We start from the raw sequence: 23,954 nt of genomic DNA on the forward strand, positions 1-23,954 counted from the left end.
CCATCTCCTCCCTGGAGAATTATATGTTCCAGTTAGAGAATGGCTATGGATAGCTTAATAACTACAACATTTCAGCAGTATACAGAAGGCTACAGGGCTGGATCTGAACAGCCACACAAACATAGGCATTAAAAAGACTCATCTGAATAGACAAAAATACAGACACATAAAGAAAAGAGAGGGGGAGACAGACAGACAGAGAGAGAGAGGGAGAGAGAGAGACAGCGAGTAGACAGATACAGAGACAGAGGTAAAGAGGGATAAGAAGGAAGAGAGGGATGAAGGGATTAAGGTGGTCGATACTAAGTGGCTCTCCCAAACTGAGAGATGGCACTAAATCTGTTAATTCTCTCCCCTCCCTAGTCCTCCTCCATCCTCCCCTCCTCCTCTATCTTTCCTCCCTTCCCTTCATCGCTCCCTTCCGTTACCCCTCCCTCGCTAGTTTTTGGGATTACACTGGAACATATTCATGCAACCCTGTAAAGCCTTTCAGAACTCAAAATACACTACATGACCAAAAGTAGTCTCGTCGAACATCTCATTACAAAATCATGGGCATTAATATGGAGTTGGTCCCCCCTTTGCTGCTATAACAGCCTCCAGTCTTCTGGGAAGGCTTTCCACATTGCTGTGGGGACTTGCTTCCATTTTGCCACAAGACCATTAGTGAGGTCGGGCACTGATGTTGGGCGATTAGGTCTGGCTCGCAGTCGGCGTTCCAATTCATCCCAAAGGTATTCGATGGGGTTGAGGTCAGGGCTCTGTGCAGGCCAGTCAAGTTCTTCCACACCGATCTCGACAAACCATTTCTATATGGACCTCACTTTGTCCACGGGGGCATTGTCATGCTGAAACAGGAAAGGTTCTTCCCCAAACTGTTGCCACAAAGTTGGAACCACAAAATTGTCTAGAATGTCATTATATAGTGTTAAGATTTTAAGATGTAGTGTTAAGATTTCCCTACTGGAACTAAGGGGCCTAGCCTAAAGCATGAAAAACAGTCCCAGACCATTATTCCTCCTTTACAAAACTTTACAGTTGGCACTATGCAGCGTTCTCCTAGCATCTGCCAAACCCAGATTCGTCCGTCGGACTGCCAGATGGTGAAGCGTGATTCATCACTTCAGAGCACGCGTTTCCGCTGCTCCGGAGTCCAATGGCAGGGAGCTTTACACCACTCCAGCCGATGCTTGGCATTGCACATGGTGATCTTAGGCTTGTGTGCTGCTGCTTGGCCATGGAAACCCATTTCATGAATCTACCGACAAACAGTTATTGTGCTGACGTTGCTTCCAAAGGCAGTTTGGAACTCAGTAGTGAGTGTTGCAACTGAGGACAGACTATTTTTATGCGCTACGCGCTTCAGCACTCATCTGTCCCGTTCTGGGATCTTGTGTGGTCTACCATTTCGCGACTGAGTAGTTGTGTGCCTAGAAGTTTCCATTTCACAATAATAAAACTTACAGTTGACCTGCGCAGGGCAGAAATGTGACGAACTGACGTGTTGGAAAGATGGCATACTATGACACTGCCACGTTGAAAGTCACTGAGCCATTCTACTGCCAATGTTTGTCTATGGAGATTGCATTGCTGTGTGCTCGGTTTTATACACCTGTCAGCAACAGGTGTGGCTGAAATAGCCTAATCCGCTCATTTGAAAGGGTGTCCATACATACTTTTGTATATATAGTGCATTTGGTATAATACGCACATTATGGTCTTGTAATGCTAGGGAGATAGATTCATTCTGTACAGACATATTTCAATCACTTTATAATAACTTTAAGACATACACATAATACTGTACAACAAACTCAACACAAAGTTCTGAAAAACCGATTGAGAAAAAACAGAGAAAGTAATCCTAAATGCGTGGCACTACATTTGGGGCTGAAGGTAGTACTGTATATACACAGGGTGACAGGAACTCAATAGTAATTGCAGAGAATTGTGATAGTGGTATTTAAAGTCTGATAATAATTGTGATTACCGGTAGTCTTTTCAGCCGAGGGGGCGTCAGCTCTGTGTGGAGGGAATCAACACATGTGAGACCTGTCAGACTCTGACACAGCGGGGGCGAGGGCGAGGGCGGCACTCAGACACACACTATAGTGTCTACTGTAAACTATTGACCACAACCGATCACACACATCAGTCCTTGGCTACCATTTCTCTTTACTCTGGGTCTATAGGGCCCTATTATGAAAAGGTACAACATGTCATTTACTATGAGCCAGGCAATGGTGCACCAGTGGGCATGAGGAGGTGACACATTTTTCCAATTTCAGGTGGAGTATCTAACAATTCCGCTCATAGTAATCTTGATTGCTTCAGCACTTTACTGGCAGTGTAAAGGGGCAGCACAGTCAAAAAGTGTTTAAAAAATATATATATATATTTCCACAATATGAGGCCAAAATAACACTCTGAAATTGTGAACATTATGATAATGCCCTTTTAGTGAAATTTTTGCCCGTTCAGTTGGGATGGACTTTTTGGCCCACAGGATGTAATTATTCTGACAAATGACCAGTCGTCTTTTATTTGCATATGCATCCTCCTACTTTGAAGAGGTAAGAAGGGTAGGCTCTAGAGCAGGAGTGTCAAACATACAGGTCCAATCCGACACATGGTTGGTTTGAGTAAAAACGTTTTTTTAAAAGCATACACAATATATAGAAATATTAGTTGAGTAGTTTTATCACGACACAATGCCACAGATGTCTCAAGTTTTGACAGAGTGTGCAATTGGCATGCTGATCGCATGAATTTCCACCAGAGCTGTTGCCAAAATATTGAATGTACATTTTTCTACCATAAACCGCCTCCAATGTCGTTTTAGAGAATTTGGCAGAACGTCCAACCAGCCTCACAACAGCAAACCACATGAAACCACGCCAGCCCAGGACCTCCACATCTGGCTTTTTCACCTGCGGGATCGTCTGAGACCAGCCACCAGGACAGCTGATGAAACGGTGGTTTTGCACAACCAAAGAATTTCTGCAAAACTGTCAGAAACCATCTCAGGAAAGCTCATCTGCGTGCTCGTCATCATTGACTTGACTGCAGTTCGGCGTCATAACCGACTCGATGGTCACTGGTACACTGGAGAAGTGTGCTCTTCATGGATGAATCCCGGTTTCAACTGGACCGGGCAGATAGCAGATAACACGTGTGGTGTCGTGTGGGCAAGCGGTTTTCTGATGTCAACGTGAACAAAGTGCCCCATGGTTGAACAAAGTGCCCCACAATTGCATTTTGGCAATTTGAATGCACAGAGATACCGTGATGAGATCCTGAGCTCCATTGTCATGCCATTTATCCGCTGCCATCCCCTCAGGTTTCAGCATGATAATGTGGTGGCCCATGTCGCAAGGATCTGTACACAATCCCTGTAAGCTGAAAATGTCTCAGTTCTTCCATGGCATATTCACAAGACATGTCACCCATTGAGCATGTTTGGAATCAACGTGTACAACAGCGTGTTCCAGTTCCCACCAATATCCAACAACTTTGCACAGCCATTGAAGAGGAGTGGGACAACATTCCACAGGCCACAATCAACAGTCTGATCAACTCTACGCGAAGAAGATGTGTCGCACTGCATGAGGAAAATGGTGGTCACACTAGATACTGACAGATTGTTGCATGTACATTTTTTGTTCAGTGTATATAAAGTGTCAAGCCAAAAAAATAACATTTCTTTAATTTTGAATAAAAAATGCTTTCAGGCTGAAATTGAATTGCTAAACATTTTCACATCTATTGTATTTCCTATATTGTCCTTAAAACACCAATAATTGTTTTTCCTATTCTCTTCTACTTTTACTATGTTTCATACAAACCTTCTGGAGAGGCCTGATCATTTCAGCTGTTATTTCCTAATAGTTACTGGTTGAAAATACAATCAACACAGGACATTTTAATCAGTAGGTTTTGGGTGGAGTTGCATATAAGTTAATAGACCAGTTCCAAACATCTCTACCAATAACAGCTAGTTTTCAGGTTAGGCTACATTTTCCTCCCATTATGCCCTTCTGCCCTGGTGGATTGATCCACACTGTGGTTAATACATCACCTTCCCCTCCCCACTCAGACCACTCTCAGACAGTCCTGACATTTTAGCTTGAGAAATATTTTTCTGCCCCCCCAAATTCTTTGTTTCTTTTTGACCACTTTCATGGAAAACTATTACAGTAAGGTACTTCATTGTTACCCAGAAATGATTTGATATTCAAATACAGTATTTTTAAACAATTTTATTAAAAAAAAAATATATATTTTTTATATATATTATATATAATATATTTTTTTTTTGGGGGGGGGGGGTAAATGTAGAGTAATAGAAAACGGCCTTTCATATTGATAGACGGTAGGACAATAAGTCCAGACAGTCAAATTAAGTCAACATATCCAAGAGAGGATATTAAGTAAGTGTTTTTCTTTCTAATCCCGATGATTAACTGCCAGGTGCATGAAAGCCAATGATAAAATAGATCAATATAAGATCCTGTGTCTTTTGTCTGTCGGGCCTCCTCCCACCCACTCCACCATCCACCCCATGAAGACAGTCCACAAGTGTGGAAATGCATTTCAAACAACTACAATCACACATAAATATCTACGGCTTAAAACAGTTATCGACAAAATGATGCATTGAATCATCAGACACAGATTCAACGATATGAGAAGTTACAGGTGTGGGATCTTAATCTGACCAGGAAAAATAATCCTGCAGCAACAGCATTTGAATGTTTTAGTATCGGTGGTTAGGCTACTAGCTGGCCAAAAGTAGGCTACATGAAAAGTGCAAAACTGTTAATATCACCATTGATTCGTGTTTGTTTTAAGTAGGAATTTATATAAATAACGAAGCTCATCTGCATGTCCTGCAGTGGAGGAAAATTCTCAGCAACAAGAGTGATCAATTTAGGATTCTATATCTGTAGGCACAGTGGTAGAACCGTATTTTCAAGTTTTAATTACAGAGTTTGAAGAAGCAGCTTTTCATTACATTTCCATATGAATAGCTCATTAGTACTTAGCACACCAGCCAGCCAAAGCCCATATTTGACTCATTCCACCATCTTCAGAAATAGGGCCATGACATGGTTGCTAATGACAACCAGCAAGACTGCTTCTCAGCAGCTCACGTGTTTGGTGTTCTAGATTATGAGTCTTTCTGTTGCTGAGAGGTCCGCCTTTCATTTGTTGGGGTTGGTCGCCACCTGCTGTTAGGGATAATTACAGGAGGCCTAATGTAGCTGCCACCCTGCTGGTTAAAGTATTATGACCCAGAGTGGTAATTCTGTGGTTAAACAGCATAGTGAACGCAGTTTGGAAGGCAAAATCGTTTACCTCCCTTTATTATCCTATTATGAACCAAACCACAAAAAGGATGACATTCTCAGTGTGTATTCCAGTACAGCATTTTTATTCATTCACAGGGTATACTCATATAATATTTTTTTATTGAATTTTTCTATAAAATATATTACCTTTCAGTCCATGAAAGCAGAACTAGATATAAATATTTCATTTAATAATATGCAACAACTCATTCTCAAGTTTCAACTATGGCAACCAACGTTCACAGCAGTCAAATTGCATTGCAGATTTAGAAATAACATTCTAATAGACACATTCCTTTCTTTAGTCGAGCTTAGCCACATAGCTTGGTTTACATAAACAATAATAATACAAAATAAAGTGTAACTCTCAATAATGATAACAAAAATGCTCCAATGTTTGGCCCCTTAGCATTATAGCATGACAGTGTTTTAGCCATTTTGTAAGTGCAGACAACAATTCAGTAGTTTTTCAAAAGTAGCAAACACCATTCGAATAGCTGCAAAACAGTTCAGCAGGTTTCCATTGAGATGACAGGAAAGCAGACAGTGAGGGCAAGGGACAGACAGAGACCGACTAGGAATAGCATGTGTGTGTTCCAATAATACCGCAGTAGGTAAGTTATTCTTAGCGATGTCCGTATCATTTTGCACTCTAAGACATTTATCTTCCCCTCCCCCTCTCTCCCTTTCTCTCTCTGTATTCGTGTGTTCCCTCTCTCTCTAGAGTCTAGTTTCTCCCTCGCATATTTCTCCTCTTCCACATCGGACAAAATGCTGCCCAGTTGTCATGACAACCCTCTGGCTGGTTGGTCTGAAGCAGCTTAATTCCATCGACATTACAACAGCTCTCTGCTAACAGACGCTGAGTTGACGCTGTCTGGGAGAGCACAGAACGAGAGACATTCCTGATTACTGATTAATCTCATTAGACACAATTTGATCAGATAATTAACAACAGTGAAGTCATGTTTGAGTTCTATTCCGACCTAAGGGGTGATTGAAAACGTTGCTTTGTTTAGTCTGAGACACACACACACACACTCACACACACACACACACACGCACGCACACACACACACACATTTGTCCCCAGATATTTATATTCTTGTGAACAGTTCTGGTCCCCACAATGATGGTAAAACCAAAAACACACAAATATAGCTGTATCCAAAGAAACATATCTGTTTTTATGCATTAAGTATGAGAGGAAACACATGCTCCCATTCTCACAGAGACAGAGGCAGAGAGAGAGAGAGAAAGAGAGAGAGAGCGACAGAGGCAGAGAGACCAGGATAGTCCAAGGATTTGTTTCTGTTCTGGAGTAGTCTAGGTTTTTTCACAGGTTTGCGATTTGAGGGCTTCTCGAGATTATTAGGGCATCCCTGTCAGTGCCTGGGGTAAATGAACACAGGAAATACTGTACAAGGTAACAGTCAGACAGTGTGTGATCATGAGGCACATATTAACACACACAAACACACACCCACAGATCAATACAAGCATACTGACTAACTATTGGAAAGACAGACAGACAGACAGACAGACAGACAGATAGACAGACAGACAGACAGACAGACAGACAGACAGACAGACAGACAGGCAGACAGGCAGACAGGCAGACAGGCATACAGGCTGACAGGTGTACGTACCTGTGTCACAAGACATAGCCTTTCTGTTCCTCTGGGGTTTCACTGGGGCTTGAGGTCTCACTGCTTCCTCACCTGCACACCATATACCACCGTCAATCATACACTGTCATACACTGTAACGACAAAATGATATTGATTTAATTTGTTAATACCTTGACTGAAAGCCCTGTCAGCCAATCCCAGCACTGGCTTGTTGAATGCAGATGGTGCAAGATGTGGGATCGGCCTTTCATTGGCAAACTCAATTGGAGAAGACACATAGGATGTCTTTGGCTGAAAATAAATGGGGCACAAAATCAACAAAGTTATCAATTAATATCTAAACATAACCACACATACACTCAGTGGGCAGTTTATTAAGTACACCCATCTAGTCTCAGGTTGCCTCCAGAATAGCCTGAATTCTTTGGCGCATGGAAATGTTTCTCAATTGGTATCAAAGGACCTAACGTGTGCCAGGAAAACATTCCCCAAACCATTACACCACCAGCACCAGCCTGTATCGTTGACACCAGACAGGACGGGGCCATGGACTCATGCTGCTTACTCCAAAACCTGACGCTTCCCTTAGCATGGCGCAACAGGAACCCGGGATTTGATGGAGCAGTCAATGTATTTCCATTCCTCAATTGTCCAGTGTTGGTGTCCGCATGTCCACTGGAGGCGCTTCTTCTTATTTTTAGCTGATAGGAGTGGAACACGGTGTGGTTGTCTGCTGCAACAGCCCATCCGTGACAAGGACCGGTGAGTTCTGCCTTCCAAGATACCATTCTGCGAACCACCATTGCACTGTGCCGTTTTTTGCCTGTTAGCTTGCACGATTCTTGCCATTCTCTTTCAACCTCTCATCAACAAGCTGTTTTCTCCCACTGGACTGTAACTCATTTTGCCCATTCTAACGTTCAGTTGAACAGTAACTGAAGTCCTCGACGCCTGTCTGCCTGCTTTATATAGCAAGCCACAGTCACGTGACTCACTGTCTGTAGGAGCAAACCATTTTCGTGAACTGGCCAGTATACTGTTATATTCACATAAATATGACAACCATAAGTATATGAAAAGACAGACCTTTTCAGGAATGGGAGGTGGCTGTCCCTCTGCATCTCTGCCTCGATCTCTCTCTTTCCTTTCCATTCTTCCACCATCCCTATCTCCGTCTGCTTCCTCCTCTGCACCTGAAGATAAAGATGGAGTAATAATATCATTAAAGCTGCAATTTGTAACTTTCTGGGCGACCGGACTAAATTCACATAGAAATGTGAGTTATAGATCTGTCATTTTCACTGAAAGCAAGTCTAAGAAGCGGTAGATAGGTTTTATGTGCATTATTTCTATGCTTCACCTTCTTAGGTTGAATTTTGTTTCTTTTACTTTCGGTTTTGTACACCAGCTTCAAACAGCTGAAAATATATTTTATAGCGGTTTAGATGGTACAATAATTCTCTACACTGAATCATCTTACCAAACCCCACACTTTGTTTGTTTTGTCACATAAACTGAAATTATGCGAACTATTCCAATTTTAGCAACCAGGAAATGGCGGAGCGATTTCTGCATATTGCACCTTTAAATCAACACAACAATGTGTAAGAGACAGGTGCAGTACCAGAGCTCTCCTGTAGATGTCTCTGTCTCAGTTTGGACTGGATGGGTTTGCTGCTTTGGGGAGGAGGGTCTGGTTTAGATGCATTCATAGAAACCCGTCCAGGGGGAACCCCTCCTCCACCCCTCCACCCTTCCACCTGTCCTACAGCAGTGTCTGAGTGCAGATGTCTGTCCGTCTGTGTGTCAGAGTACTTCTGTCTGTCCACGGTTGCCTCCATGTTTTTCTGGGAGTCAGTCTCACTTTTAGGTGATGGAGTCCTGTCTGACGGGTAAGGGGGCAGAGGCCTCTGAGCCAGATGTTGTCCCTGGGCTTGTCTGTCAGACTGTCTGCCTGACTGCCTGCTCTCTATCCACTGTCTGTCTATCTGTATGTCTGTCAGTCGTCCCTCTGCCCACTTTCTGTCTGTCTGTTGTCTGCTCACCGTCCACTGTCTATCTCGATCAAACTGTCTGTCGATCTGTCTCTGTGTGTGTCTGTCAACTGTCCACTGTCTTTCCATGAGTCTATCTGCATGCCTGCTCTCTGTCCAATATCTGTCCATCTGTCTCTCTGCTGTTCTTCCCTCTGTCCATGTTTTGTCTGACAGTTTGTCCTCGGTCCAGTGCCGGTCAGAGTGTCTGTCAGCTGGTCTTATTAATGTCCTCTCTCTGTCTGTGTGAAGCCCCTCTGTCCACTGTCTGTCCACCTGTCTGTCCTCTGACCAATGTCTGTCAGTATCTGCAGGTTGCTCATGCGCTGTCTCTAGCTTTGATGGCTGTAAATAACACAGAGGAAAAGATGAGAAGAGATATTATAACCATGAACTCATCAACCAGTATGAATGTTTTCTACGACAAGTGATACAGCATAGACTTACCTGGCTGGGTGAGTAGAAGGGGTGTCTGCTGCCCGGCATGCCAGGCTGTGGTGGTATGCTTTGCAGTGGCTGCAGGCTCAGGCCTACTGGCTCCTCCCCCCTCTGGTCCTCCACCTTCCCATCAGCCCCCTCACCAGGAGAGCAGGCCCTGGCAGCAGAACGAGGGGGCTGCAGCAGCGTGTAGACATTCTCAGTGGCTGTCCTGAGAGAGAGAAGAGCAAAGGGGACAGTCAGAGAAACAATGAGAGTCAACCAAGAATTTGCTCAGTGGCCCCTGGATAGTATTTGATTTGGTGTGGATAACAAATGGGGCCTGTTTAGGCTTTCTAACCCAGCAGGCTAAGCTATAATAATGTTTTAATATTGGGATAGAATATATTAGACTTGCATAATGTTTAACATCTTTATTCATTAGACTGCATCATCATTGCCATCCTTCTGTTGAATCTCATAATCTGAGTGGGAGAAGGGCAACAGCTGTCATCTACATCTGTTTTACACACACTGGTGTCATCTACATCTGTTTTACACACACTAGTGTCATCTACATCTGTTTTACACACACTGGTGTCGTCTACATCTGTTTTACACACACTGGTGTCGTCTACATCTGTTTTACACCCACTGGTGTCATCTGTTTTACACACACTGGTGTCGTCTACATCTGTTTTACACACACTGGTGTCATCTACATCTGTTTTACACACACTAGTGTCGTCTACATCTGTTTTACACACACTGGTGTCATCTACATCTGTTTTACACACACTAGTGTCGTCTACATTTGTTTTACACACGCTGGTGTCATCTACATCTGCAGTGCTCTCCGGCAGCATGACCATTCCTCATGTCAATACAGAACTGCTTCCCAGCACTGATTTAGACTAATAGCACACAGGGTACCCAGAGCATGCATTTAATGCTCATCATACTAACAGAGGGACAGAGAGAGAATGAAAGGTAGAGGGAGAAAGAGAGTGAATGAGAGTGATCCATATTCATAAAGAGGTAAGGGGTAAACATGTGTATTAAGTGAAAGTGAGGATCTACATGCGACACTGATATAAATCATGCTGTGTAGATTGCACGGCTTTATATATCATACTACCTGGGTGAGTGTGTGTGTGTGTGTGTGTGTGTGTGATACTGAGGATTCACCAACCCTGTGGGTGCCGTGGCAACAGTGTGACACTCCTCCCCACACCCATCTCCGCCAGACTCTGGCCCCTGATTGGAGAGAGTTGAGTTGCGGTTCCTACGGAAACCAAAGATGGCCAGCATATTGCGTCTTTTCTTTCGCCTGAGAGAGTGGGCTTTATGGAGAGAGGACAACTGACTGACATAGGGAAAAGGAGATGGAAAGGGTAGAGAGAGATGAGCGGAACAAAACAGGAAGAAGATAAAGGGTGAAGTCAAAAGGCAGATATAAAGAGAGACAAACTGACCATAGCTATACAGGAAAAATATGTACAAAACATTAGGAACACCTTCATAATAGTGAGTTGCAAACCTTTATTGAAAGGTTGAACCTTTATTTAACTAGGCAAGTCAGTTAAGAACAAAGTTCTTATTTACAATGACGACCTACCAAAAGGCCTGGGACGGGGCCTGGGATTAAAAATATACTGTATATTTTTTATAAAAACAGGACAAAACACACATCACGACAAGAGAGACACCACAACACTACATAAAGAGATACCTAAGACAACAACATAGCATGGCAGCAACACATGACATCACAGCATAGTAGCAACACAACATGACAACAACATGGTAGCAACACAACATGGCTGCAGCACAACATGGTAGCAGCACAAAACATGGTACAAACATTATAAGGCAAAGACAACAGCACAAAGAGCAAGAAGGTAGAGACAACAATACATTTCGCGAAGCAACCAAAACTGTCAGTAAGAGTGTCTATGATTGAGTCTTTGAATGAAGCGATGTAGATAAAATTGTCCAGTTTGTGTGTTTTTTGCAGCACATTCCAGCTGCAGTGAACTGAAAAGACGAGGGACCCAGGGATGTGTGTGCTTTGGGGACCTTTAACAGGATGTGACTGGCAGAATAGGTGTTGTATGTGGAGGATGCGGGCTGCAGTAGATATCCCAGATAGGGGGGAGTGAGGCCTAAGAGGGTTTTATAAATAAGCATCAACCAGTGGGTCTTGCGACAGGTATACAGAGATGACCAGTTTACAGAGGAATAAAGAGTGCAGTGATGTGTCCTATAAGGAACAATGGTGGAAAATTTGATGGCCAAATGGTAAAGAACATCCTGTCGCTTTGTTGTAGAGCGTTTAACACAAAACGCCAGCTGACTATAATACTGTATCATCTGCTTATAAATGGATGAGAGAGCTTCCTACTGCCTGAGCTATGTTGTTGATGTATATTGAGAAGAGTGTGGGGACTAGGATCGAGCCTTGGGGTACTCCCTTGGTGACAGGCAGTGGCTGAGACAGCAGATTTTCTGACTTTATACACTGCACTCTTTGAGAGAGGTAGTTAGCAAATCAGGCCAAAGACCCCTCAGAGACACCAATACTCCTTAGCTGGTCGACAAGAATGGAATGATCTACCATATCAAAAGCTTTGGCCAACTCAATAAAAATAGCAGCACAATATTGCTTTGAATCAAGGGCAATGGTAACATCATTTAGGACCTTTAAGGTTGCAGTGACACATCCATAAACTGAGCGGAAACCAGAATGCATACCAGAGAGAATACTACAGACATCAAGAAAGCCAGTCAGTTGATTATTGGCAATTTTTTCCAACAGTTTTGATAAACAGGGCAAAATAGAAATTGGCCTATAACAGTTAAGATCAGCTTGATCTCCCCCTTTAAATAAAGGACGCAACGTGGCTGCCTTCCAAGCAATAGGAACCTCCCCAGAGAGGAGAGACAAGTCAAAAAGGTCAGAGATAGGCTTGGCGATGATAGGGGCAGCAACCTTAAAGAAGAGAGGGTCTAAACCATCTGACCCAGATGTTTTTTTGGGTTCAAGTTTATGGAGCTCCTTTAGCACCTCGGACTCAGTGACTGCCTGCAGGGAGAAACTTTGTAACGGGCATGGGAAAAGAGGGAGGAGCATCGGGGCTAATTGCATTAGAAGTCGTGGGAGATGAGGAAATGTTGGACGGGCAAGGAGGCATGGCTGAGTCAAATAGGAATCCTGACTTAATGAAGTGGTGATTAAAGAGCTCAGCAATGTGCTCCTTGTCAGCGACAACTACATCATCAACATTAAGGGACATGGACAGCTGTGAGGAGGAGGATTAATTCTCCAGGTCTTGAACCATTTTCCAGAGCTTCTTGGGGTTAGACCCACAGAGAGATAACTGCTCCTTAAAGTAATTAACTTTGGCCTTCCGGACAGCCTGAGTGCACTTATTTCTCATTTGCCTAAACGAGAGCCAGTCAGCCTGAATATGCGCGTGCCTTTCGCAAATGGAATTCTTGAGGTGGAGTAACTCTGCCAGATCATGGTCGAACCAGGGGCTGAACCTCTTTAAAATTCTAATTTTCTTTATGGAGGCATGTTTGTTAACAATACCACTGGAAATATAAAAAAAGAAGGTCCAAGAGTCTTCGGCTGATTCTATACTAATTTACAGAGGCCAGTTCATGAAGGAAGGCTTGCTCAATAAAGTTTTTTTAGCAAGCGTTTATGAAAAATCAGGACAGGCAGTTTAACTGAGCAGCCATTACAAACGCAGGCTGTAAAACAGTGATCCGAGATAGGTCATTACAGAAAACACCAGACTGATGCCTATCAGGATTATTTGTGAGGATAACATCAAGGAGAGTAGCATTTTCTGGGTGTTTGGAGTCATACCTTGTGGGATTGATAATAATCTGAGAAAGATTTAGGGAGTACCATTGCTTTAGGACTTGGTCAGGTGGTTTAAGCATGTCCCAGTTTAGGTCACTTAGCAGGACAAATTCAGACTTAGTGTATGGGGCCAGGAGAGAACTAAGGTCATTTAGGGTACAGGCCGGTGCTGATGGTGAATGATGACACCCAGAAACAGACAACAAAAAGCGATTTGAAAGTGTAATGCTTAAAACAGCAAATCAAATTGTTTGAGGACAGACTTGGTGGAGACAACTGAGCACTGAAGGTGATCCTTGGTAAAGATAGCCACTCCTCCACCTTTGGAAGATCTGGTTATAACCAGAAAGGTTAACGTCAGTGTTCAAACCACTCTTTCTTAACCACGTCTCAGTAATGACCAAAACATCTGGATTGGAGCTGTGAACCCACACTTTCAACTGATCCATTTTAGGTAATAAGCTTCTAGTATTAATGTGCAGAAAACCCAGGATTTTACGAGAGCAGAAATCAGTGAAGCAGATATCAGAGCACAAGTCAGAATTGGGGTTAGCAACAGTAGATGGGCCAGGGTGTACATGCACATTTCCAGATATCAACAGTAATAATATCAGGGCACGGCACAATCTTTTGTCTTGCCCATTCACCCTCTGAATGGCACAGATACACAATCCATGTCTCAATTGTCTCAAGGCTTAAAAATCCTTCTTTAACCTGTCTCCTCGCCTTTCATCTACACTGATTGAAGTGGATTTAACAAGTGACATCAATAAGGGATCATAGGTTTCATCTGGATTCACCTGGTCAGTCTGTCATGGAAAGAGCAGGTGTTCCTAATGTTTTGTACACTCAGTATATGTCTATATCATAAGCCTGTTCAGTTTGTCCCTAGTCAGCACCTGTACTTTCACTTATTCACCCTGTCATCAGTCCCTGTATGTTGCTCTGGGCAGCTGCCTCACTGAAACACTTCCTGGCAGTGAGAGACGTTGCAAGGATACAATTCATGGCACACAACACTTTATCCAGAGTACATTCATTTAGAAATATGCTTAACAGTAAATGTAATAATACTAAAAGCATCTACTTAACCAGATGATCTGCTGTGTGGATATACTCTAGCATGGACCAGCATTACTCTGCTGGCATGTGACAAGAGGAGAGGGTACTCTCTAAAGCTATTAGTAAAGGCAGAGCGCACCTAAAATCCTTATCCTGAAAGTAGTCTATGGACTAATGGAAAGTAGGCCTATGCTAAATGACTTGAGTTGTACTTACTTTGGAGGTGATTCATGCAATTTAGATCATGCTTATAGTGTGCCATTCACTCCTATTTGTTTTTGAGAGAGAGAGAGAGAGAGAGAGAGAGAGAGAGAGAGAGAGAGAGAGAGAGAGAGAGAGAGAGAGAGAGAGAGAGAGAGGGATCTACCTATCAGGGAGAACTCTCTTGGAGTAGAAATCTGGGAGTCCATCATCAAGAGGAGTGACAGCTCCATTTTCAGTGCAATGCTGGGGACGAGGAGAGATATTTCAGAATTACGATACTATTCTTAAGCATCCATTTATATTCCAGAAATAAAGACTGATGTCCCACACTGTTTGTAAGTGCTTATTGGAGGGGCTTACAATGTATTTTTTAATGTTATGTTGGTAATAATACAAATGGTTTATACTAGCTTCAGAGAGATGACTTAACCCAATTGGAGTAATTCACTTAGTATAGATTACCCTGGACCCAATCCAATTCATTCTGAAAAACAGAGCAGCACGCTGCCACTGCCGGGAGGCCCTAACATTTGGGAATATGGGGTGAGAATTATGCATGAACCATAAATTAAGTCAAAGTTGTATTATCATTACTTTAATCACATGAATAATGGTTCTTTTGGAATAGAAAATGTGCTTGGGCACGCATGCAAAATGTATAAATAATGGCTATACTAAATGCTTGTTAAATAAACCAGATGTATCAATATTAACATCAGGTCTATTTAACAAGCAATTAATATAGCCATTAGTTATACATTTTGCTTGTATCAAAAGGGAATATTGTCTTTGTAGTGGTCATTAGCTATGCAAATAACATCTGTATTCTGTTTTATTAATATGCAAGTATCTCGATGTAACTCCATGAGCTTTTAAAGTTCACTTACATAAACTATGTGTTGCCATATCAGTGTCTCCTTAAATGTATAATTTATTAGCTAATATATCTACTTCTTTATGCTTCTGCACTCAGATGAGAAATCTACTACAGCAGGGGCCTCTCGGTGTATACAATATTCATAAGTGAATATATACAGTGGGGAGAACAAGTATTTGATACACTGCCGATTTTGCAGGTTTTCCTACTTACAAAGCATGTAGAGGTCTGTAATTTTTATCATAGATACACTTCAACTGTGAGAGACGGAATCTAAAACAAAAATCCAGAAAATCACATTGTAGGATTTTTAAGTAATTAATTAGCATTTTATTGCATGACATAAGTATTTGATACATCAGAAAAGCAGAACGTAATATTTGGTACAGAAATCTTTGTTTGCAATTACAGAGATCATACGTTTCCTGTAGTTCTTGACCAGGTTTGCACACACTGCAGCAGGGATTTTGGCACACTCCTCCATACAGACCTTCTCCAGATCCTTCAGGTTTCGGGGCTGTCGCTGGGCAATACGGACTTTCAGCTCCCTCCAAAGATGTTCTATTGGGTTCAGGTCTGGAGACTGGCTAGGCCACTCCAGGACCTTGAGATGCTTCTTACGGAGCCACTCCTTAGTTGCCCTGGCTGTGTGTTTCGGGTTGTTGTCATGCTGGAAGACCCAGCCACGACCCATCTTCAATGCTCTTACTGAGGGAAGGAGGTTGTTGGCCAAGATCTCGCGATACATGGCCCCATCCATCCTCCCCTCAATACGGTGCAGTCGTCCTGTCCCCTTTGCAGAAAAGCATCCCCAAAGAATGATGTTTCCACCTCCATGCTTCACGGTTGGGATGGTGTTCTTGGGGTTGTACTCATCCTTCTTCTTCCTCCAAACACGGCGAGTGGAGTTGAACTAGGGAGAACTTCTTCCATTTTCTAATAATTGCGCCAACAGTTGTTGCCTTCTCACCAAGCTGCTTGCCTATTGTCCTGTAGCCCATCACCGCCTTGTGCAGGTCTACAATTTTATTCCTGATGTCCTTACACAGCTCTCTGATCTTGGCCATTGTGGAGAGGTTGGAGTCTGTTTGATTGAGTGTGTGGACAGGTGTCTTTTATACAGGTTATGAGTTCAAAAAGGTGCAGTTAATACAGGTAATGAGTGGAGAACAGGAGGGCTTCTTAAAGAAAAACTAACAGGTCTGTGAGAGACGGAATTCTTACTGGTAGGTGGTGATCAAATACTTATGTCATGCAATAAAATGCAAATTAATTACTTAAAAATCATACAATGAGATTTTCTGGATTTTTGTTTTAGATTCCGTCTCTCACAGTTGAAATGTATATATGATTAAAAAAAATTACAGACCTCTACATGCTTTGTAAGTAGGAACACCTGCAAAATCAGCAGTGTATCAAATACTTGTTCTCCCCACTGTAAGCGAATATAGATCCTGTATTTCCATATTCATAGTTAAGTATCACACACAGTCAGCAGTTCAGTAGTATACAGTACCATTCAAAAGTTTGGGGTCACTTAGAAATGTCCTTGTTTTTTAAAATAAAAGCACATTTTTTGTCCATTAAAATAACATAAAATTGATCAGAAATAAAGTGTAGACATTGTTAATGCTGTAAATGACTATTGTAGCTGGAAACAGCTGACTTTTTATGCAATATCTACATAGGTGTTGTCGTGTCTTTGGCTATGTCACATTAAGTGATATGACATGTTATTCTATAAAATCCTTTCTCTGTGATTAATATTACCTGATTGGGCTAATCATGTAAATGTAATTAACTACAAAGTCAGAGCCCCACAAAATAATATTTATAGAGCTTTTATCTTCCGAATAAACTCTTAAAGACCTAGTAATATTTTACATCAATAGCAGTCAATATTAATCGTCACCTTATTTCAGTCTCATCTGAAAGTTGTAAATTATTTTGAATTATCTTCACGAACCCTGGCTAACAAGTTGAATCAGCAATACAAAATTGGGTTTAATTATTTATTTACTAAATACCTAACTAATCACACAGAATTACATATGCACAGAATGAATCATACCTTGATTACAAATTACATCATAAAGGAAAACGTCCCTAGTGGGCGGAACAGATATGACAGCTGGTTACACAAGGAAAAGGGGCTGGGTTTGAGTGAAAGAGCGGGAAGACTGAGTAACAAAGGAAGAAGCTGTGCTATCGTAAATACAGTATCTTATGCATTCTAAATTACCGCCCATTTGGAAAAGGAAAATGCAATAAATATTTACTCTGAGCTGTGCTTCGGTAGGTTGGTCGTAGATGGAAGGCCACGTTGCCCAACCGAGTCCTTTGTCCTTTGAAGAATGTCTCTGGTGGTAAATTGTATACGTTGTAGTAACATCGTTGTGTGGTAGATGGGATACTCTGTCTGTTCTTTCCTAGCCCACGTTTGCAGCTGCTGTTGCTAACTCATCGGCTAGGAGGTATCACTTCTGTAGTGAATAAGAGTTCAAAGTTCATACCATTCGCAACCAAAGCTCACGCTGAGGTTGGCTTAGTTCTGTAGTTGACATGTTAGTCCTTTTAACGTATGGACTGTCGTCCTCACATCCTCGGAACAGGAGGTTACATTTTTGTCAAGGCATTATGTAGTGGAGCGAGAAGGGTGTGTTTGAAAAGTTTTATAACCCATCTCTCTTCACAGGGGCGGGCCACTGATTGAGCAGAGCCTAAATCTGCTCACTGATTAAGCAGAGCCCTAACCTTATGAAAACCCAAATCTCTAATTTGGAAGCTAAAATTACATTTAATCTCTTCACCAATAATTTTATATTCAAACATTTAAATTGAACAACAATTCCATGTGAATCCGATAACTACAATGTGCAGACTTTCCACTGTAGAGTTTATGTCATCCTATCATTGATGAGAATGTCTCAGATGACAACCGAACTGAATATTCATTAAGTACCACCGCATATGTTCAATTGGTCGGATTACCAGAATATAGTTCATTTCCCCCCACCTTCTGATGTTCCCAGAATCTCTATGTTAACCAAGGGATTTTCAAATGTCACATTAGTAGGGTAGAGAGAGGAAAAAGGGGGGAAGAGTTATTTATGACTGTCATAAACCTACCCCCAGGCCAACGTCATGACAGTGTACAGAGGCCCATTATCAGCAACCATCACTCCTGTGTTCCAATGGCACATTGTGTTAGCTAATTCAAGTTTATCATTTTAAAAGGCTAATTGATCATTTGAAAACCCTTTTGCAATTATGTTAGCACAGCTGAAAACTGTTGTTCTGATTAAAGAAGCAATAAAACTGGCCTTCTTTAGACTAGTTGAGTATCTGGAGCATCAGCATTTGAGGGTTCGAATACAGGCTCAAAATGGACAGAAACAAAGAACTTTATTCTGAAACTCGTCAGTCTATTCTTGTTCTTGTTCTTGTTCCATGCGAGAAATTACCAAGAAACTGAAGATCTCATACAACGCTGTGTCCTACTCCCTTCACAGAACAACGCAAACTAGCTCTAACCAGAATAGAAAGAGAAGTGGGAGGCCCCAGTGCATAACTGAGAAAAAGGACAAGTACATTAGAGTGTCTAGTTTGACGCCTCACAAGTCCTCAACTGGCAGCTTCATTAAATAGTAGCCGCAAAACACCAGTCTCAACATCAACAGTGAAGAAAAAGAAAAAAGCCATATCTCAGAAAAAGCAATATCTCAGATTGGCCAATAAAAAGAGAAGCTAAAGATGGGCAAAAGAACACAGACACTGGACAGAGGAACTCTGCCTAGAAGGCCAGCATCCCGGACACTCTAATGTACTTCTCCTCTTGCTCAGTTGTGCACCAGGGCCTCCCACTCCTCTTTCTATTTTGGTTAGAGACAGTTTGCGCTGTTCTGTGAAGGGAGTAGTACACAGCTTTGTAAGAGATCTTCAGTTTCTTGGCAATTTCTCAGAACAAGAATAGACTGATAAGTTTCAGAAGAAAGTTATTTTTTTCTGGCCATTTTGAGCCTGTAATCAAACCCACAAATACTGATGCTCCAGATTTTATTTATTTATCCATTATTTTACCAGGTAAGTTGACTGAGAACACATTTTCATTTGCAGTAACAACCTGGGGAATAGTCACAGGGGAGAGGAAGGGGATGAAAGTCAATTGTAAACTGGGGATTATTAGGTGACCATGATGGTTTGAGGGCCAGATTGGGAATTTAGCCAGGACACCAGGGTTAACACCCCTACTCTTACAATAAGTGCCATGGGATCTTTAATGACCTCAGAGTCAGGACACCCATTTAACGTCCCATCCGAAAGACAACACCCTACACAGGGCAGTGTCCCCAATCTCTGCATTGGGGAATTGGGATATTTTTTTTAGACCAGTGGAAAGAGTGCCTCCTACTGGCACTCCAACACCACTTTCAGCAGCATCTGGTCTCCCATCCAGGAACTGACGAGGACCAACCCTGCTTAGCTTCAGAAGCAAGCCAGCAGTGGTAGGAAGTGTGGTATGCTGCTGGTAAATACTCAAATACTCAACTAGTCTAAAGAAGGCCAGTTTTATTGTTTCTTTAATCAGCTTACAGTCTCAAAATGGCCAGAAACAAAGAACTTTCTTCTGAAACTCAGTCATCAGTCTATTCTTGTTCTGATAAATTAAGGCTATTCCATGCGAGAAATTGCCAAGAAACTGAAGATCTCTTACAAAGCTGTGTACTACTCCCTTCACAGAACAGCGCAAACTGTCTCTAACTAGAATGGAAAGAGGAGTGGGATGCCCCGGTGCACACATTAGAGTGTCCGCGATGCTGGCTTTCTAGGCAGAGTTCCTCTGTCCAGTGTCTGTGTTCTTTTGCCCATCTTAAGCTTCTCTTTTTATTAGCCATTCTGAGATAAGACTTTTTCTGAGATATGTTTTTTTTCTTTTTTTTCACTGTTGACGTTGAGACTGGTGTTTTGGGGCTACTATTTAATGAAGCTGCCAGATGAAGACAAGAATAGACTGACAAGTTTCAGAAGAAAGTTCTAGACATTTTGAGCCTGTAATCAAACCCACAAATCCTGATAAAGAAGGCCAGTTTTATTGCTTCTTCAATCAGAACAATAGTTTTCAGCTGTGCTAACATAATTGCAAAAGGGTTTTCTAATGATCCGTTAGCCTTTTAAAAATATTAAATTGGATTAGCTAACACAACGTGCCATTGGACCACAGGAGTGATGGTTTCTGATAATGGGCCTCTGTACGCCTATGTAGATATTCCATAAAATATTTGCCGCTTCCAGCTACAATAGTCATTTACAACATTAACAATGTCTACACTGTATTTCTGATCAATTTCATGTTATTTTAATGGACCAAAAAAAAGGGCTTTTCTTTCAAAACCAAGGACATTTCTAAGTGACCCCAAACTTTTGAACGGTAGTGTATATTCCATACGGGGTGAGATCCTAATGTCAGCTTCCTCTTACTGTGTCAGAGGGGGCGTGTCCTGCTCGGTGTCTCCGTGGGGGCCTCGGCCTAACACGCGTCACATGATGTAGAGGTGCACCCTGGGTAGGGAGTTCAGACAGCCCCTCACAGGATGCGGAGCGAGAGAGGGCTGAGAAAGAAGAGGACGTAGAGGGGGGCGGGGAGGAGCTGGAGTCATCACACAGGCCTGAAAGAGAGAGCGAAAAAAAGATGGAAAGATGATGAGATGAGAGCGAAACAGATGCATAAAAGGGAGAGAAATGGAGAAGGAAGGGGGTAGAAGTTCCCTTAGCAGTCATGTGGTGCTGTCATCTGTGCTTGAAATAAACACAGTTTAAAAACTACAACAATTGGCAACTGCACTCAAATATGTTGAGGCAGTAATGGGTTCAGGTTGGCATGCACACAAGCCATTAGTGGCTCACTCAGAGAGAGAGAAGGAAGGCGAATGAGGGAGAGGGAAAGAGGGAGAGAAAAACAGACACAGCAGGACACAGTCACTAATGGACCTATAAAAGAGAGAGAGCTGGGAGGAAGAGAGAGATAGAGGGATATAGAGAGATAGTGGGACGGAGATATACTCACTCAGTCTGGTTGAAACAGGTCGTATTCGCCTAGTTCGAGAGCTGTGCTTCTTAATGGCAATTGTGTCCTATAGAGGGAAGAGAAAGATGTCAAAACACCAACACATATCCTAGACAGACAATGTCAACACACAATGCTTACTATGCTGGTGCCCAGCTCCTCGTCTGTGATGTCCAGAGAGTCTCTGTGTCTGTGTGACCTCCGGCCTGTCCCTCCATCACATGTCCCCTCCCAACGTTTCACCTGGGACACCTGACGCGTCTGGGACAGGGAGCAGACGCTACACATGAATAAATGTATTATGAAGGTTGTTATACAGCAACGCTCATAAAGGTGTTATGACTGGTTTCATAAAGGTGCTATAAAGGTTGTTGTGAAGGATACTGCTAAGGTGTATACTGGTGTTATGAATGCCTTATTTGTGCCCCTTCAAGTAAAGTGTTACTGGTTATGGTAGGCAAAAGGTGGCAGAATCGATATCCGGCCTATAGACAGACAGACACACAGACAGACGGCAGCATGTCTATACCAGGGTCTTTTGAGTGGCGTAGAGCTCCTGCAAGATCTGATCGACAATGGAGTTGGTGAGATAGGAAACCACTGAGAGCTTCACCTCTCTGGGAGAGGGGGAGAGAGACAAAGAGAGGGAGAGGGAGCAGGAGAGGGAGGCAGGGCGGAGAGGAGGGGGAAGACAGTATGATGGAATTAGTTCACAGATACCCACACTGATTAAATTAAACAAATAAGACTGCATCGCTTATCTTCCTCCTTCAGCTCCCCCTCTTTTTCCTTCCTTCCTTCCATCCCTCCCTCCTTCCCTCCCTTTCTTACTCCAGCGCGCGGTGGATGTCCTGAGCTGCTCGCTCCATCAGGGCCGTACGGATGGCTGAGCGAGGGATGGACACACGCTCAGAGACGGACGAGAGCGGAGGACTCAATCTCTCTGCTGCAGAGGAGGACAGCGGACACAGCTCACGACAGAGAGACACCATGGAGTCAACTATCACCTGTCAATCAACAAGCCAATTAAACAATCAATAAATCAATGAAATATTCAACCATTCCCTGTGTTGCCTAATTTATTTTAAAAAAATATGAAGAAGTAAATCAAAAGTTTATATAAATATGGGATGTATTGAGGATTGCACCTGTAGTTCCTTGTCAGCTGCCTTGGCCAATTCTCCTGCCAGTGAGTCCAGTCTCTGTCTGACTGGCCCATCTACTGACAGCACATGAGCTAGCTCACAGAGAGAGGGGTACAGCTGAAAAAGAGAGAGAGAAAAAAAAAGAGACAAAGAGTGTGTGTGTGTGAGAGAGAGAGAGAGAGAGAGAGAGAGAGAGAGAGAGAGAGAGAGAGAGAGAGAGAGAGAGAGTCACATTAATACACAAATAATGGGGTTGATGTGTGCCATTGGGATCAAAATGTCAAAATGATTTCAATGCAGTTCCACATGTATAAAAGTTCATATATGCAAATGTACCCATTAACTGCACCAATACAACAACATAGACAAAGGACTATACATCTTTTAAGCAGGGTTCATACCCTGGCAAGTCAAATTCAATGTTATACAATTATATATTTTAAATAATTATACATATAAGGCCTAATATATATCCCCAACCCCTCCCCCTAAAAAGCATGCAAAAAGTGTCAAAAAGTAGGCCATTATTAACACTTTAAGAATAATGTATTTTTTTAGGCCTTGCCAATGCATTGATATTCAAATTATTATTATAGTACATTCTAAAATATGTGAGAATAATGTGGACATTGCCTGACTAAATCGATTAGATGCACGCATGGTGATTTTTCTGTAGCCGACGCGGGCACACATAATAAAGCTATGAATAGCGGTAGCATTAATCTCACCATTTGAATGGTGAGCATCGCTGTTTTTCTAATGCGAATTTGACCAAATACCAGGTTCCTTTTTTAATCGAAGGATTTGTATGGAAAGCCAAGTTGAAGGCAACATTAGATCTTGTCGTCTTCAAAATAACCGCACATAGTTTTACTCGACAGAGGAGCGCAACACCATTCAATTGAAGCAGCGGGAAACAAACGAAAGTGGTCACATCTCTCACAGAAATGTATTAAAAAAATGAAATCACGGATAATTATAAAGGAGCAGGAGAACTTACAAAATTGGCTACAATAATTAATAATGACTTTTCAAGCACCAAAATTTAGAACATTTTTCAAGGGATGGCCTATTCCGGTAATTGAAGTACAACTTCAAGTAGGCTACTTCAAGCCACTTATGTTTTTTTAAATTGCAGGTGTAACAATGGAAACCACAATGTATTTGTCATGTTATTTCATTACCAGATCATATTGTGGATAAGCTTATGTAATTATGTATGTAATTTGTTGTCATTATATCCAGAATAATTAATAGGAATAGCGTTGGGTGTTGCGCAATAGTCCAATTGCGCAC

At 42.2% G+C, this 23,954-nt stretch overlaps 1 protein-coding gene across 4 annotated transcripts in view; it reads right to left on the reverse strand.

The window, feature by feature from the left end:
• Positions 1 to 4,318: 4,318 nt before the first annotated feature.
• Positions 4,319 to 23,954, reverse strand: part of LOC110521686 (capping protein, Arp2/3 and myosin-I linker protein 3) — a 51,327-nt gene continuing 31,691 nt past the window's right edge. For 2 of the 4 annotated variants that reach the window (XM_036968670.1, XM_021599447.2), the window contains 14 exons: positions 22,662 to 22,775; positions 22,345 to 22,520; positions 22,043 to 22,130; positions 21,655 to 21,774; positions 21,514 to 21,580; positions 20,928 to 21,115; positions 14,736 to 14,815; positions 10,625 to 10,798; positions 9,463 to 9,664; positions 8,607 to 9,360; positions 8,069 to 8,175; positions 7,153 to 7,273; positions 7,001 to 7,072; positions 4,319 to 6,743 (listed from right to left, as the gene is read on the reverse strand). In XM_036968670.1, coding sequence (XP_036824565.1) covers positions 6,688 to 6,743; positions 7,001 to 7,072; positions 7,153 to 7,273; positions 8,069 to 8,175; positions 8,607 to 9,360; positions 9,463 to 9,664; positions 10,625 to 10,798; positions 14,736 to 14,815; positions 20,928 to 21,115; positions 21,514 to 21,580; positions 21,655 to 21,774; positions 22,043 to 22,130; positions 22,345 to 22,520; positions 22,662 to 22,775 — 2,319 coding nt within the window. In that variant the 3' untranslated portion in view covers positions 4,319 to 6,687. Of the gene's footprint in view, positions 6,744 to 7,000; positions 7,114 to 7,152; positions 7,274 to 8,068; positions 8,176 to 8,606; positions 9,361 to 9,462; positions 9,665 to 10,624; positions 10,799 to 14,735; positions 14,816 to 20,927; positions 21,116 to 21,513; positions 21,581 to 21,654; positions 21,775 to 22,042; positions 22,131 to 22,344; positions 22,521 to 22,661; positions 22,776 to 23,954 lie in introns of all 4 variants that reach the window. The other 2 variants (XM_021599448.2, XR_002473179.2) reach the window with 2 other exon arrangements.

Source organism: Oncorhynchus mykiss, chromosome 30 (genome assembly GCF_013265735.2).
Source record: "Oncorhynchus mykiss isolate Arlee chromosome 30, USDA_OmykA_1.1, whole genome shotgun sequence".
Lineage (NCBI taxonomy): Eukaryota > Metazoa > Chordata > Actinopteri > Salmoniformes > Salmonidae > Oncorhynchus > Oncorhynchus mykiss.